Below are 12,751 nucleotides of genomic sequence, written 5' to 3'. Positions count from 1 at the left end.
TAAGAGTTAATTAGTAAGCAAGTTTTAGTAAACACTCTACACAAGACAGCTTGTGTAGAGTGTTTCATGTTTATGAGCTATTCATGTTCATAAACATGAACATGAATAATGTTCATGTTTATGAACATGAATAGCTGAAATGACCTTAACATAATTGATTTATTAATTTTTGTTGATTTGTTGATGTCTTTATCTGGACCAAATTGTATATGAGGATGCTGTATAGGACGTGCAAGAGTATATTAAGGACACACAAGAAAATAGCAATGATGGTGTTATAATATTGTATATTTCTGTTATATTTTACTGGCCCTAAAGTACATATGTCAAACCCAAGGTCCAGGGCCCTTTGCAAATTGTGCCCAGCAATAAATGTAGATTAACCTGCATAAATGTCTATGTCCATATATTTTCTTATTAGAAGGCAGTTTACATGTGGTACATGTGAACTTCCCAAAGATTAGATTTATTTTTATTATTGTTGTGATTGATTAAACGATATAAAAAGGAGGTAAATAGCATGAAATTCTGCTGATTTTTTTGAGGCCTTCATGCGGACCGAATTGTGTTTGATATTACTGTATGGGACATGCACCAGCATTATCCAGGATAATTTTATGGTAGGATTGATTGTATGGCAAGAGTGACTGATGGGTTCAAGGTCAGGGTAGGATTACATCAGGGATGTATCAGGAAAAATGGTTCATGTGTTTAACTACCTTGAGTCAACTATCCAAAACAATGCAGTGCAGTGCAGAGGTGAAGAAAAGAGTGCAGGTAGGGTGGAATGGGTGGTTTGTAAGCTGCCAAGCAGGAGGAAAAGAGGAAGACCACAGCGGAGAGTCATAGATGTAGTGAAGCAGGACATTCAGAGGGTTGGTGTAACAGAGGAGGATGGCAGGGACATGGTGAGATGGGGGCAGATAAGGTGGTGTCCAGCTCGTACATCGAGTATCCCGAAGATGAAAAAGAAAAAGAAGCAACTAGGTATGCATGACCCTTGATGTGAGCCCAACTTTATCAGTGTGGGCGTTATTAAAAGTAAATTTGACGCCCTCTGCCTTAAAACCAAGACAATCATTTTTCCTTCCAGCTGGCGGCTAACCTCTGCTCCATTTTTACCAGTAGGGGGCGCGGGCGTGCACGTAAAACCGTGCGTGCAACCGCAGATAGATAGAGAACGGGTGACGTCACCACTTCCACAACAACAAGAAGCTGAAAAACAAGGAAGTGGACGATTGTGTGAAGCCGTGACCTGAACTAAGGCCGTGAGAAGATACGCAGAGCTCCGTTTAACCTGATATTCTTCAGCTTCTGAATTATAACACGACAATGAACAACAAAGGTATTTCTCCAGACCTCGTTTAGGTAATTAGTCAGCTGTTCGCTATACGACGCTGACGTGATTAACTAGAGACGAAGAGCTGCCGTTATGGCTATCCGAAGCGGACTTCACGTTTAGCCACGTACATAACAATAACCCGACGCTTCCTGGGTAACAGTGTGGCTCCTACTCTGAACCAAGGCGGCTATATTGTTAGTAGTGAAGCTGTTTACAGTGAAATCTTACATTTACTGTCTCTCTATATTCGTATACCATTAGTGGGCAGGTCACATGTTTTCTAGGTAGCTAATATCTCTGTAGACAGGCACATTTTAAAGGCACAGCTGACGTGACTCTTTCCTTCTCTTTTGTAGGACCCATCATATAAATATAATCGTGAGGCTCATTTTAGTAATATTTGTTTTCTTTTGTTGACAATTTACGTATTATATCCTCATATATTATTTGACTATTTTATTTAAACACATTTCTTTTGTCCCCAGTTTCGTTCGTATCTGTACATTTTAACTCTTTAGCTTTTTGATGGTTATGATTGTAGTTGACTAAAAAGATGTATCGGCCATCTGTATCGAGGAAATAATATGTAATTGTGTAATTTAAGAGGAGAACGATATCGACATCGGGGGATAGGAGGATTTCTTTCTTTTTTTCCTTTGTCCGGAAAAGTTACAAAAATAACAACAACGATAAAAGCAAAATAAATGAATAAATTCCAGTCAGACAGGTTTTTATTTTCCGTGTCTGCGTTTGTATTGGCCTAGAGTTTCACAACAGACATACATAAAGTATTTTTAATTTGCCTATTATTGCCTTAGTTACAGTTTCGGTTTAAGAAGAGCAGTAAGTATGAAAAAAAAATATCCACCAGTCACACTTGTTAAGTTAAAACTGGAGAAGTGCAGTTCTTACTTTTAAATATTATTTTGCATATCAGAATTAATTAATTCCCTATTGATTTACTAATTGATCACTTGTAGTGTCCCCCCCCCCCTTTTTTTTTTAAATGGCGTTATTTTTTTTCTTTTCTTATAATAGTAATAATAAAACAAATTTTACTTAACATAACTTGTGTAGCCAAGAAACCCTGAATCTTATTTTTTTATATATTCATTTTTCTCCTGTGTACTGTGAGTTGTTATAATCTGCTCCCGAAGAAACAGTTTGTTGGGGGTTTGTTTTGTTTTTTGTGGTTTTCTGTGATTATGAATATGTAACTATTGGGGAAAAAAATATATTTGGGGAAGTTTACATCTTACTAATAGGCTCTCAGGAGCCATCTTCAAGTTCACTGGACAATGGACATTGACCCCATAAGCAAAATTGAATGTGTTGCATTCCTCTATTGTCCACATTTAAACAAAATGACATTTTTATTACAGTAGAAAATGTATTAATACCACTAGGCACGACAGAGGAATGTTTGGTCCCTAAGAGTTTTGTTCTTTCTTAATTATTTCCTTTAATGTAAAATCTTTTATTGCAGGTTCATATCCACAGCAGGCTGTGTACCCTCAGCAGAGCACTGCACCTGTATACCCTCCTGCTATGCAAATGTCTCCTCAGGCACCTCCTTACACAGACACACCACCTGCATATTCTGAGGTAACCAATCCGTATTTAAGTCAAATGATGAGCAGAGTTAAAACTCGCACTTACATTTATAAACAAAAGAAAAATCTGTTTTGTTCTCTGTGTCTCCAGATATACCAGCCCAGATATGTGCTTCCACCTCAGGTGCCTGGTCAGGTGCCTCAGATGTCCTCTCCCTATCCTGGTGCTCAGGTGTATATGCCCATGCAGCCACATATGCCAGTTGGGCCAGTGGGCCAGAATGTCCCCATGGCTTATTATCCAATGGGAGCAGTCTACCCGCATGGTTCAACTGTGATGGTGGAGAGCGGCTATGATGCTGGTGCTCGCTTCACAGCCGGCAGCAGTGTTTCCATCCCAGTGAGTGTCCATCCCAAGAAGTCATATCCACCTTAGATGAGATGCACTTTAAAATGAGGAACTCTTTAACTGTGTTTGTGCTTGTTTCTTTCCTTTTCTAGCCCCCACCTCCTGGACACCCCCCTAATGCCGCTCAGCTGGCTGCCATGCAAGGTGCCAATGTTGTAATGACACAGCGCAAGAATAACTTCTTCCTGGGTGGATCCAGTGGAGGTTATACCATCTGGTAACAGCAGCTCCTTCATGCCTAAACCATGTCCCCATCCCAGATGATGCCCCAGTTCTTCCCCATCCCATATGCCTCCCTCTTCAGGCTGCTTGGCCATGCCACAATACTGATATCACCTAACGGAATGTAATATTTTAGAGCCCTTGTGAAAGGTACAGTACTCCACTTCTGACCTAGAGATGAAATGATAAACTCCATTGCCTGAAGAGGACAAGTGAAAATTGTAATGTTACAGAATCCATTCCATAGTTCTTCATTGGGTCTAACCTTTTTGGTCATTCCAGATCTGACCTCTTTCAGGCATCTTTATTTGTCAACAAGATCTTCTCTCCTTTGATTGAATGGTCGCAAATTACACTGAGATGTTCTTGTACTCCTGTAAAAATACTTTAATGAAATATTGAAATATCAGACCCGCATAAATATAGTTTAGCTGCTTTATGGTGAAAGTGAAACGCAGTTACAAAGTTGCAGTAAAAAAGAAAAAAAAACATCCACTTGTCTTTTTTTGAAACTTTTAGTGTAGTTCAATTAATAGGTGTCTAGTAGTTCCATGTAAGTACCAGTATGATTATGAGAAATTACATCTCAACTATTTAAAAAAAAAAAAAAAAAGGAAGAAAAAAAAAGTCAGCATCCTGGATGCTTTTAGCTAGAAATGTCTTGTCTTTTGCACAGTATCCAAAATACCACGGAAAATTTGTTGCACAGTGAACTTTCTGAGAGATTGTTCTATTTAAATCACATGTAAATTAAAGAAATTAAAGCAAAAAGAATAAAAAAATCAAAAGATTTACTGCAATATGAAAGTGGTTTACTGTACCTTGTTGGGCAACTTGTAGATGAACATAGTCAAGTGCCAAAGAGCACTGGGGATAGCCCTAAATTTAAGCAAATTAACTTCAGTAAACTTAAAGGAAAGAAAAATTAAAGTAAATCCAAATAGAAAGATGGATGGGAAGGGGTGGTTGGTGTAACATTTTAGCTTTTTTGTCTCCTGTTTCTATTTCACAGTCGGATACCCAGAGTTTATACACTAAATGTTTTATTGTACAGATTTAAACTACTTTTCATTATTTCCTTTTCACGCAGTATATCTTAGATCATCAAGTATTTATTCTCCACAGAAAAATGTCACCTTTTGTGATAGCGTTCATTTCTAGGTAACATTTTCAGCAAAGTTACTGAGACTTATATTTCAGTGTTTCTTTACTTTTCCACATTTAAGTGACTTACGCAAGTAGTTAGGCTAATAAATTTGTTAGTATAACCAATGAGCTGGTTGTACCAAAGATCTGGTCTACAATGCACTTATGTTTGGTTATGACGTCATATTTGAAATGTCACAATTTAAAAGCAAACTTTTCCTTGGACAAGAATTTGTGACACTGTTGGCCATTGGAACCTTTGGTCTGATGTGACTGCAATTGTTAGTTAATGTGGGTAAACTGCATCTTTGAGTTGCTGCATACTTTTGCACCTTTGCTATGTACAAGTTAGATTAAAATACTTTTTATCTGAAATGCACTGCTAAGCAAAACGGAGGAGTTGCAGACAAGGGGCTTTTTTTTTTTTTTTTTTTTAAATCAGTTTTCATGCTTTTAAGAAAGCTGTGATGTTTTGGGGATTTTTATTTTATTTTTTTTGTGTGGGTGGGTTTTTGTTTTTTAGCACTTTTCACATTTTAAAATTCATCCAGTCTAAACAATTTTGAAACTTTTGACATGTCACATTGTTCAGTTGCCTGCACGTGTATGCAAACCTTTTGCAAAGAGGCTAAATGACTGTCGGCATAATGTTTAATTTCCAGGATTTTTAAAAAGAAAAAAATTTAATGCTGTTTAAACTCGTTTCCTTAGGGTCGTTACATCTTACATAATCTGGCAAACTGAAAGAAGACTGCTAAACATAGGCAAGTTGCCTGTATGGATACCATCAGCTAATATTTGTAGACTTGTTCATTTGTGTCAAGCGTCAATGTGTCACTGGGTATCCGACATAGCATATCAAGTTTTAACAGCTGTGGCCGCCAGAAAACAAAACCTGTTTTCTTGTCAACCAACATTTAGTGTTTTCAAGTGTTATTTAAGTCAGAAGAATCATCTGTCTGGAAACCTGCATCACTCTTCTAATAAACCTCTCCTCCGCAGCTCATACATAAAGCTGCAGCACCAGATGTGACAGTCATCTCCATGTCCATTTATTTACCCGCTCATGCTGTCATTTCATACAGCTTCATTGGAAAAGGAGGCCACAGCTATCAAAACTTAGAAACTGTACAAACGTTATCTTTTTTTCCCATCTATGCTCTGATTGTTTGTAAAGCAGCATAACAGTGGCTTTGTCCCAGCAATATGAAGTACTGTAATTTACAGCTGACCAGTAGATGCTATGCCAACCACAGCCAGCAAAAGGAGCACTCTTTGTTGAAGGATTATGGACATTTATAGTTCAGGGATTCTCTTTACAATATTTTCTAAAATAGATGTATGTACTAAAGTGATGTGATGGACTTTGGTACACATTCTATCTTTTAAGATTACTAAAGGAGATGAGTGTCACTACAGTTTGCTGAGACATGTCAAAGATGGAATACTTTGAAAAAAGAACTTAGGTGCACTTAACTTTTTTATACTAAACTTAAAATTTAAAATGTAAGTTTAGAATAAAGGTTATTTTGGAAATTTGAAACATAGCGAAGTCTTCCTTTTGTGCATCAGTCACTCCATTTTCTGAATCGAAGCAGGCTAACCAGAGTATTCCAGATGTTCTTCTCCCCGCAACATTTTTCACTTCATCTTCAGAGATCCTAACACATTCCCAGATCAGGTGAGATGTATTTTCTCTCTAGTGTATTATGGGTCTCCTACCAGCTGGACGTACCAGGAAATCCTCCAAAGCAAGGTGCCCAGGAAGCATCCAATTAGGTGTTGCGATCAACTCGCTCCTCTAGTATAAGTTTGGATGTCTGAGCTTCTGATCTTATGTCCAGGACCAGGCACCCTGCATAGGATATTTGATTCAGCCATGTGTCCACAACCTCATTCCTTCTTTTGATACCCAGAGCTAATGGCCATAGGCTCAGCTGTCCTCACCATAATGGTATGGCGTACTACCTGCATTACTGCTGATGCTGCACTGATCCACCTGTCCATCTCATGCTCCATTTTACATTACACACTAACAAGATCCCAGAATACTTAAACTCCCAAACCAAAATGAAGCAAATCCACTGCTTTCAGTTCATTGTTCTTACACATTTATGATGCATTACAACATCAGGCCAATTATTTCTGTACTGTCCTATAAGAATGGAAAATATTGCGATTCTGGTTATTGTAAATTAAGAAATACGTCTGTGAAGGTTCTAAAGTCATCCAGGTCATCGTCGGCTAAGAAGCTTAGGAAGAAAAGTGTCTGGACTTCTTTAAGTTGCTTGAAAACGTTTCACCTCTCATCCAAGAAGCTTCTTCAATTCTAGGGTCAAATGGTGGCGAGTCCCAGATTTAAGCCCAATGGGAGTGTTCCCCCAACAGGGACATGGAGCCCTGTTGATCCTCTTCCTAATCAAACGATGCAAGATGTGAAAACGGGTGTAGGTCACAATCAGCCAAGGTAAGGTTTCGGGTGAACCCGCTGTGAAACCTAGCCCCACCCTATCATGTGATTTCCTGAGGTCAAAAGGCCCAGGATGTGAGTGGGCGTTAAGGCGTCTGGGAAGGGATGTTAAAACTGGATTACAGGTGGCAGACAGTGTCGTAAACCACCCTCTCTGTTCAAAGATGGTCGCTCACAGTGGACATAGATGGCTTGTAAATTAAGGAATTTCTTTCCTGACTAAACAGCATAACAACATATTGGTTTGAGCAGGTTTTACATTACATTGGATGTAGCCAAGTGTACCTATTCAGTCTAATGTGCAGTGTGCTAGTGCATTGTCTGCAATGTCAGACTGGGGGCAGCAATGCATTAAAACATTCACACACTGTCACACGGTAATAAAACTCGTCCAAAAACAAGTTTAATTGACTTCCACATTTATCATAAATAAGGAAGTAACCAGCAACCATTTCAGGTATACAAAACACAACCAAGAACAAGAAATATTGTGTAGCTGTCCTGTTCTATTGAAAGATAACCACTTTCTTTGACCAGCTTATAATAAAAGAATTGCATAAAAAAGTATTTCTTAAAAGCAAATGAATATGAAAGTAACAGCCCATAATAGCACCAGAAATCATCTTAAACATAGTTTGAGAAAAGTACGGTAACTAACTGAAATGGCAAATAAAGAGAAATTTAAATGTGGATGATAAATATTACATTCAAGGCGCTCCTTTGATTTGACTGTTTTGCATTTACTGATCATGTAACTATGTTGTGCTTAGCTCTGCTAACCTGTGCACAACTTCAGCTTTCACCTCCTTCAGCCAATCAACATTCACCCTCACAGTGGTACTCTTTTCTTTGGTTTCACTTGCATTTTTAAAGAAAAATATCTTCAACAAGGTGTTTTTTTTCTCTGCACAGTGTGCTGCCAGTAACGGGTTTCCCTCAAAACACACACGCAAGGAAATAGTTTTCCTTCTTATCACACTTCCACAGATCATTTTCTTAAGCTCAACTAACTCGCTATAAGTCTTCCACCAGGTTCATATAAAGTATTCCTTCTTTTCGGGTGCAGGCTTGTTATTGTCCTCTTCATCAGGGTCCTCTCCTGGAGCCAGCTCCCCTGTCGTCCTGTAGTCCCCTCTGTTGTGGTACAGATACCGGCAGAGCACAAAGCTCAAAGCAGCTAGTGTCAGCAGAATGAGAATAACAACAACTGTGGGGGGGAAAGGCAGGTTTAGAAGACACTTTGAACTGCAGCAAAAAAAAGAAGAAGAAGAAGAAATAAATCTCAAGATAAAGTGCAAACAGTTACCTGCAATAACTGCAGAGTCTGAACTTGTGGGAGCAACTGTTGTTAACACTGAGGGAAAGAAAATAGAACATTTAAAAAGAGTTTACCAAATACTCTGAAAATCAAATGTACAATAGTAAATACCAAAATAAATACAATTCAACAAATTAATGCTACTAAAGGAATAAAAGTACAACAGAAATACACAAAACTTGAAAAAAAGGATAAACAAATGCTTAAAGAAGTGTTATAAAAAGCTGCCACACAAAGTCTACAAAAATGTATTTTCAGAAGTGATCTAAGAAGTCAAGAGACCCCTAAAGCACCATCAAAAAATAATAATAAAAATAAGCAAGTATGTAATAAGTTACATCTGCTTTCATTTCTAAGGTTTTACGAATCAGTACATGAAACACTATGTAGTCCTTACAAGATCTTTAAAAACAACCTGTGAAGAACAACACATGACATGTTACACCGTGTCAGCATTTAGCATAAACTGAGCCAAAATGCAGAAGCAGTATGTGGAAGAACTAATTATATGGCATGCGTGATTCATCGGTTTGTGGAACAAACTTTGGCAACAATAAGCAATTATTTTTTATTTCACTGTCATTATCTCACTTTTGGCACAGTGTTGCTTCAGTTCAGTGTTGGGGGTCTCTTAGGGTCCCACCATAGCGTTTCATTTGGGTCGAGGTCTGGACTTTGACTGGGCCACTGCAACACCTTGAATCTTTTCTCTTTCAGCTATTTCTTTTGTAGATTTGCTCCTGTGCTTAGGATTATTGTCCTGTCGCATGGCCCATTTTTGGCCAAACTTTAGCTGTCGGACAGATGGGCCCAGATCCTGTGGCTGTGTAACAAAACCAAATCATCACCCCCTCCACCACCGTGCTTTACAGCTGGTATGAGGTGTTTGTGCTGATATACTGTGTTTAGTTTTCACCAAACATGGTGCTCTGCATTATGGTCAAACATACTCAGCGTGGTCTTGTCTATCTAGAAGGACACCATTTCAAAATGATATGGGGTTTGTTGAGAACTTTGCAAACCTAAGCTTTGCTGCCATGTTTGTTTAGAGAAAAAAGGCTTTCTCCTGGCAAAACTTTCAAAGAAGTCATACTTGTTCAGTCTTTTTCTAATTGTACTTTCATTAACTTTAGGGTGCTAACTGGAGCTTGTAGAATCTGGTTTGTTTTCTGTAGGTTTTCTAATCATTGCACAGTATGACGGTGAATTTGGTGGGATGTCAACTCCTGAGAAGATTGGCAGCTCTCCCCACACACTTGCACACACACCTGAATGCTCCAGACAGCAAGCTACCAAAGCATACGTGTTTATATACGTGTCTAGACTTGCTGATGAGCAGTTCATTAAGCTGCATTGTCTTCATCAATTTTGGAACAGCCAGTAAAGCCATATTGGAGGACCTAAGGTCCAGAACTGGCTAATGCAGAGTAAAATCTTCTATGCATTTTGGGACCAATAACAGACATATGTTAAAAAGGATCAGTAAAATCCTAAAACCAATTCTAAAGTATACAGAGAGCCCAGGAGATTTTTTTTTCCCCTTCGGTTTTGAGAGAGTGGATTTTTATTTGAAAGAAGCAGAATTGGACAGCTTTTTTTATGTGTTGTTTAAAGGTTGGGAGGGATTCAAACTGCAATAATTTCACGCTGAAGGCATCAAATTAGCAGACAAGGAACCTAGGGCACTTTCAAAATGATTTGTACTAGTGAACAGTTCGATTCTTGATTTTGAAGTATTTCGTTGAAGAAAAAAGTCACACAACAAGAGCTAAGTAGACGTGCATCACCAGGATATACTTCTACTTTGAGTAAATGTTGTCATTTGTAATGCTGTGGGTTCAGAAAGAGACAACCAGTAAAGGAAAACATAAAACAAAAAGCTTTCGAGCATACCCTGAATGGTAGTGGATTCTGTTTGTGTGGGAAGTGATTCAACAAGTGCCACATCTGGGGCTGAAAATAAATGGGGGAAGAAAAAAATATAAACATTATTTATTAAAATAAGAAAAACTATAACTAAAGGTCACAATATCAGAACATTTGTTGGTTGTGTCTAAGCAAAGTAAAAACAATCGTAGTGAAAGACAAATGTACTTACACACTTTATTGCTTTTATATGTGGTGGTAAAGGCTGTTGTCAAATTCTCGCTATCTGTATCTGGAAGATAAAAAAAGCATGTTAAAAATGTCACAGCGCTCTATCTTCAGCTCCCAGTCTACTGAGAGTGGCTTGTGTAACACCACAGCTGCTGGCTGAGGAGGGAATATTCACTGTTGAGACAGTAATCTGATTATTATTAAGGGCTGGGACTGAAACAAACCTGTCCAACTCCTATTTTTCTGAATAGCTGTGATGCAATGGTATTAGTCAGAGCACGGAAAAGAGAAACACGTTACTAGTAACTGTAATATAAAAACTCAGAGCTGCAATAATCACAGATTTAACAGAAACAGCAAAAGCGCCATCGCTTTGGGCCCCTTTTTTTTTTCTTTCCGAGCTTTGCATTGCAGCAAATTTAAATTTTGTGGTTAAAGCAAGACAAATAAAGATGTCATTTTGGGTTCTATGTTATTACAGACTTATAGGCAGCTTTAATCAATAAAAGTTTATAGTACTTGTGAGAATGGTCAGTAATAAAAACATAAAAAAGACATATATGGATTTTTATATCTTGTAAAAAAGAAAATACAAAGAAACTATTAAATGCAGCTTTACTATATAGTTATTTCAATAATATTTTCACATTTAAAGAAGACTTTTTAAATTCCCATTACACATGGTTTGTTTCATTCAACAAGTCAAAACTGAACACAAAGAATTTACAATATAGTGTAATATAAGACCAGGAAAAGGAAAGCAATCTTGTATTTACATAATAGCTGCCAACTAACTTTCACTGAAGTGATCGGTTAATCGACCAGAGTGGAAGCTCTACGATGGTTAAGTTGAAATGTTAGCCAACAAGAACTACTCGAGTAAAAGTATATTGAAACTTTACTTCTCCAAAACGCAACAATATATCAAACTGTCAGATGACACCTGTAACAAAACAGGAAGAAAACAATAAAAGGCTATATAGTACAAAAAGAAAAGAAAAAAAAGATAGAGCTTACGATTCATGGTTGGTTATTGTTCTCACCGGTTATACCTGAAAGAAAAACACAAACTGTAAAAACAGACAACGAGCTCATGGTGATTTCCGCTCAGAGCTTTTCCAACATGTTGATGTGAATCTGTCACACATGTTTTCTCAAACCGGTCAACACCTCGTTCCTCGGCTTTGTTACCAACGCGTTTCGCAGCCCAGCTGTCTTTTTTTTATCACAGTCAACCATCTGACTGTTTTTTAAGGAGCCCTCAACTGAAAATGTACTTGTTTGGTACAAATCCACTTAAAGCCCGGGGCAAAAACCGACGAGTGAGTAACACACACTTCCAGAAGAAGTTTTTACACTTCTCAAACTCGAGCTGATCAATCAGGCATTGTTCATCGCAGCTGTTGAGTGAGCTTACCTGTCTGGGCGCAGCGCAGCGGAGGAGCGCGTCACAAAACCGGACAAATTCACTGAGTTTCCCCCCCTCCTGGGAGAGCTTTTATGGTGGAGAAAACTAACGCCCACTGCCTTTTTTAAGTCTGGTAATCTAACCGGCGTGCGGCTCTGGTAAGGGGTCTGAATCTGCGTCTGTTGAATACAGTTAACTAGTCACAGTTTTCCTTCCAGCACTCGTGAGTCATAAAGCACACGCGCTCAGTTTCCGCCTCCCCTCCCTTTCCTCCATGTCAAAGATCGTCTCTCATCAAGCTGTATCACTTCCACCACGAACCCCTTTAATAAGGGTAAACCGATGATAATGATGACTAATTACTATGGTTTAATAATAATTACTTATGCAATGGGTTACATATGTCATTAGTTATGAATTATATACAGCATAGTTTTGTGTATGGTGTCACAGATGACAAGATATTTGGTTTAGTGTACGCGTTAACTCGTGGTATTTGAACGTAAACCACAATCCTTTGCTAACCCAACCAAAGAGTAAGTGAAAACAGAGTCAACAGTGAGTAGGAAAGGACACAAACCAGCTCTCCAGGTTTACGTGTTTGATTTGCAGCTTCAGTCGCCTCCCCACCGGCCTACTTCACACTCCTTGCAAACAAGATTTATGAGCATTACTTTCAACTTAATAGCTAGCCACGCCTGTAATGTTTATGGCTCTTTATGTTTATGGTATGTATTAATCATTTACAAAGACTTTATAAATGACACACTATGACATTATCAAGTG

At 38.3% G+C, this 12,751-nt stretch overlaps 2 protein-coding genes across 2 annotated transcripts; one reads left to right on the top strand and one right to left on the bottom strand.

Moving 5' to 3' along the window:
• Positions 1–1,195: 1,195 nt before the first annotated feature.
• dazap2 (DAZ associated protein 2) lies at positions 1,196–6,173 on the top strand. The gene is made up of 4 exons (XM_080898664.1): positions 1,196–1,345; positions 2,829–2,947; positions 3,047–3,295; positions 3,397–6,173. The coding sequence occupies exons 1-4, from the start codon at positions 1,333–1,335 to the stop codon at positions 3,523–3,525; spliced, it is 510 nt and encodes a 169-aa protein (XP_080754790.1). The 5' UTR covers positions 1,196–1,332; the 3' UTR covers positions 3,526–6,173.
• A 1,363-nt stretch (positions 6,174–7,536) lies between these two features.
• Positions 7,537–12,212, bottom strand: LOC308406769 (uncharacterized protein). Its single transcript, XM_080897974.1, has 6 exons — positions 11,975–12,212; positions 11,575–11,609; positions 10,559–10,618; positions 10,354–10,413; positions 8,449–8,496; positions 7,537–8,349 (listed from the first exon to the last, which is right to left on the bottom strand). Exons 2-6 carry the CDS (start codon positions 11,579–11,581, stop codon positions 8,177–8,179), a joined length of 348 nt encoding a protein of 115 aa, XP_080754100.1. The 5' UTR covers positions 11,582–11,609; positions 11,975–12,212; the 3' UTR covers positions 7,537–8,176.
• Positions 12,213–12,751: the final 539 nt, after the last annotated feature.

The sequence above is a fragment of the Rhamphochromis sp. 'chilingali' genome (assembly GCF_963969265.1).
Source record: "Rhamphochromis sp. 'chilingali' genome assembly, chromosome: 12".
NCBI classification, from domain to species: domain Eukaryota; kingdom Metazoa; phylum Chordata; class Actinopteri; order Cichliformes; family Cichlidae; genus Rhamphochromis; species Rhamphochromis sp. 'chilingali'.
This window is presented reverse-complemented; position numbering and strand designations above follow the sequence as displayed.

What these genes read in the sequence shown, in the direction of transcription:
- dazap2 (XM_080898664.1), top strand. An exon ending in CACCACCTGCATATTCTGAG is followed by an intron (nt 2,948 to 3,046) that starts GTAACCAATCCG and finishes CTGTGTCTCCAG; the next exon opens with ATATACCAGCCCAGATATGT. An exon ending in GCAGCAGTGTTTCCATCCCA is followed by an intron (nt 3,296 to 3,396) that starts GTGAGTGTCCAT and finishes TTCCTTTTCTAG; the next exon opens with CCCCCACCTCCTGGACACCC.
- LOC308406769 (XM_080897974.1), bottom strand. An exon ending in ATATAAAAGCAATAAAGTGT is followed by an intron (nt 10,414 to 10,558) that starts GTAAGTACATTT and finishes ATTTATTTTCAG; the next exon opens with CCCCAGATGTGGCACTTGTT. An exon ending in AGAATCCACTACCATTCAGG is followed by an intron (nt 8,497 to 10,353) that starts GTATGCTCGAAA and finishes TCTTTCCCTCAG; the next exon opens with TGTTAACAACAGTTGCTCCC.